General features: G+C 35.2%; 1 protein-coding gene across 1 annotated transcript; it reads left to right on the top strand.

Annotated features, from left to right (window-relative positions):
* The first annotated feature begins 449 nt into the window (after positions 1–449).
* On the top strand, positions 450–1,223 carry LOC105113464 (uncharacterized). The gene is made up of 2 exons (XM_011009644.1): positions 450–821; positions 945–1,223. The coding sequence occupies exons 1-2, from the start codon at positions 450–452 to the stop codon at positions 1,221–1,223; spliced, it is 651 nt and encodes a 216-aa protein (XP_011007946.1).
* The last annotated feature ends 478 nt before the right edge of the window (positions 1,224–1,701 follow it).

Here is a 1,701-nt window from a genome sequence, read left to right as displayed (position 1 = left end):
TTGTATCATAAGATTAAGATAATCTAATAGTAAATAAATAAAATAAATCATGAAGTTTAATTAATTTTTAATTAAATAAATATTAAAGGATAAAATTGAAAGAAAAAAACAAATTAAATAAAAAAACAAATCAAAATTTCAAGTGATTTGCGAGAAGAATTACAATAAAACCCTTCTTTATTAGTTTATAGCTGATATAGTATTTATATTTCTTCGATGATTTCACATTAAGTAAAAGCAGAGGGAAAAAGGAGCTCCACGTTTTGTTTTGCCTAAAGTAATCATTTTTTCTTTAGGCAAGATCGCTACTTGTCACCAACTCAACGTTCAAGAATGAGAAAGTCCATGCAGAAAGACACGTACGCTTCTCTCAACTCCACACAACCTTGAGCAATCTTCTAATGTTTTACTACTCTTGTGTCTTTCTAGCACTACAAATTTTGTTGACAATGGTGAAACTAGCATCAGCAAGAGAGAGTAGAATGTACGGGCCAGGGCTAGCTAGAAATAGAGGAGAATATATGAACGCAGGGCTCTGTGTGTTTGCAGCTATTGTACTTGTTGGTGGGTTTGTGGCTGAATTGTCAAAGGAACCCAAGTCAGGTCTTGTGCTTTTGCTTATAGGTCTCCTACTTATCATGGTGGTTAATCTTCATGATCTTGTTGCACATCTAGCCGGGATTGATTATCGGTTTCCTTTAATGGGGTTTGATACACAGCTTGCACTTGTTGAGTTTGCGGTTCCTGTGGTTCAGGCCTCGGGGGCTTTGCTTTCTTTCTTGGGTATTCTTTTTCTTTTTATTCAAGTTTTGGAAATAGCAGTAGTCTAATTGGATAGAAAAAAAGATGGTTTAAACATCACAATCTAAATAGAAAATCTTGGAATCTGAGTACTTTTGCATGGTAGCTTTTTAACGTACATCAAAGTTTCTTGATTAATGCAGGGCAAGACTTGGGTCTGGACAGGCATCTGTGGAAGTCTAATGATTTTTATAGGGGGATTAGCAAACGCAGTCAAGGTGTTCAAGATGCAGCAAATTGATGGACTACGGTTAGAGAAATTGAGAGGAGGGGCTCAAGAGCGTTTGATACGAGAGAGGGACGGTCACTCACCACTCATCCTAGAAGAGGAGAGGAGAAGGAAAATGATAGCAGCGGAAACGAGAGCAGCTCATATTCCTGCAACAACTCCTTACAGGGATGTGCTTGTTGGCCAGCCATGATTTTATAGAATCATCTAATAGCAACACCAATTATCGTTTTGGTTTCTATAATACTTTGTATTCTGATATCTTTTCTTTCTTCCTGTTTTTGTTTTTTTTTTTAGAAAATTTTATCTGCTCTTTTGGTCTCCCATCACTGGCCTTTAGCATACTACATGCCATTTTGTCCAGTTTGTATTCATGTTACAGATGACACGGATTTTCTTCAGTAGACATATATGGAATTTTGTAATGTGAATTGTGTTTGGCCGAGATTGACATTTTGAGGTGATATTCTCGATGACATTGTCTTGTGAAAATAAACCACATCCCTGCGGAAACCTTCATATATAGTTAAATAATCTCATTTTGCTTCTGATTTTTTTCATAATACTAATAATAATAATAATAATAATGGGATTTGGGAGCATATGTTGGTTTTTTTTCAATGTTATTTTTTAAAAAACACCGGTATTCAAAACCTATTAAATCGCAATTA

Source organism: Populus euphratica, unplaced genomic scaffold, assembly GCF_000495115.2.
Source record: "Populus euphratica unplaced genomic scaffold, PopEup_1.0 scaffold421.1, whole genome shotgun sequence".
Lineage (NCBI taxonomy): Eukaryota > Viridiplantae > Streptophyta > Magnoliopsida > Malpighiales > Salicaceae > Populus > Populus euphratica.
This window is presented reverse-complemented; position numbering and strand designations above follow the sequence as displayed.

Coding starts and splice junctions, on each gene's coding strand:
- LOC105113464 (XM_011009644.1), top strand. CDS start 450: ATGGTGAAACTAGCATCAGCAAGAGAGAGTAGAATGTACGGGCCAGGG. Junction 822..944: donor TTCAAGTTTTGGAAATAGCA/GTAGTCTAATTG, acceptor TGATTAATGCAG/GGCAAGACTTGGGTCTGGAC.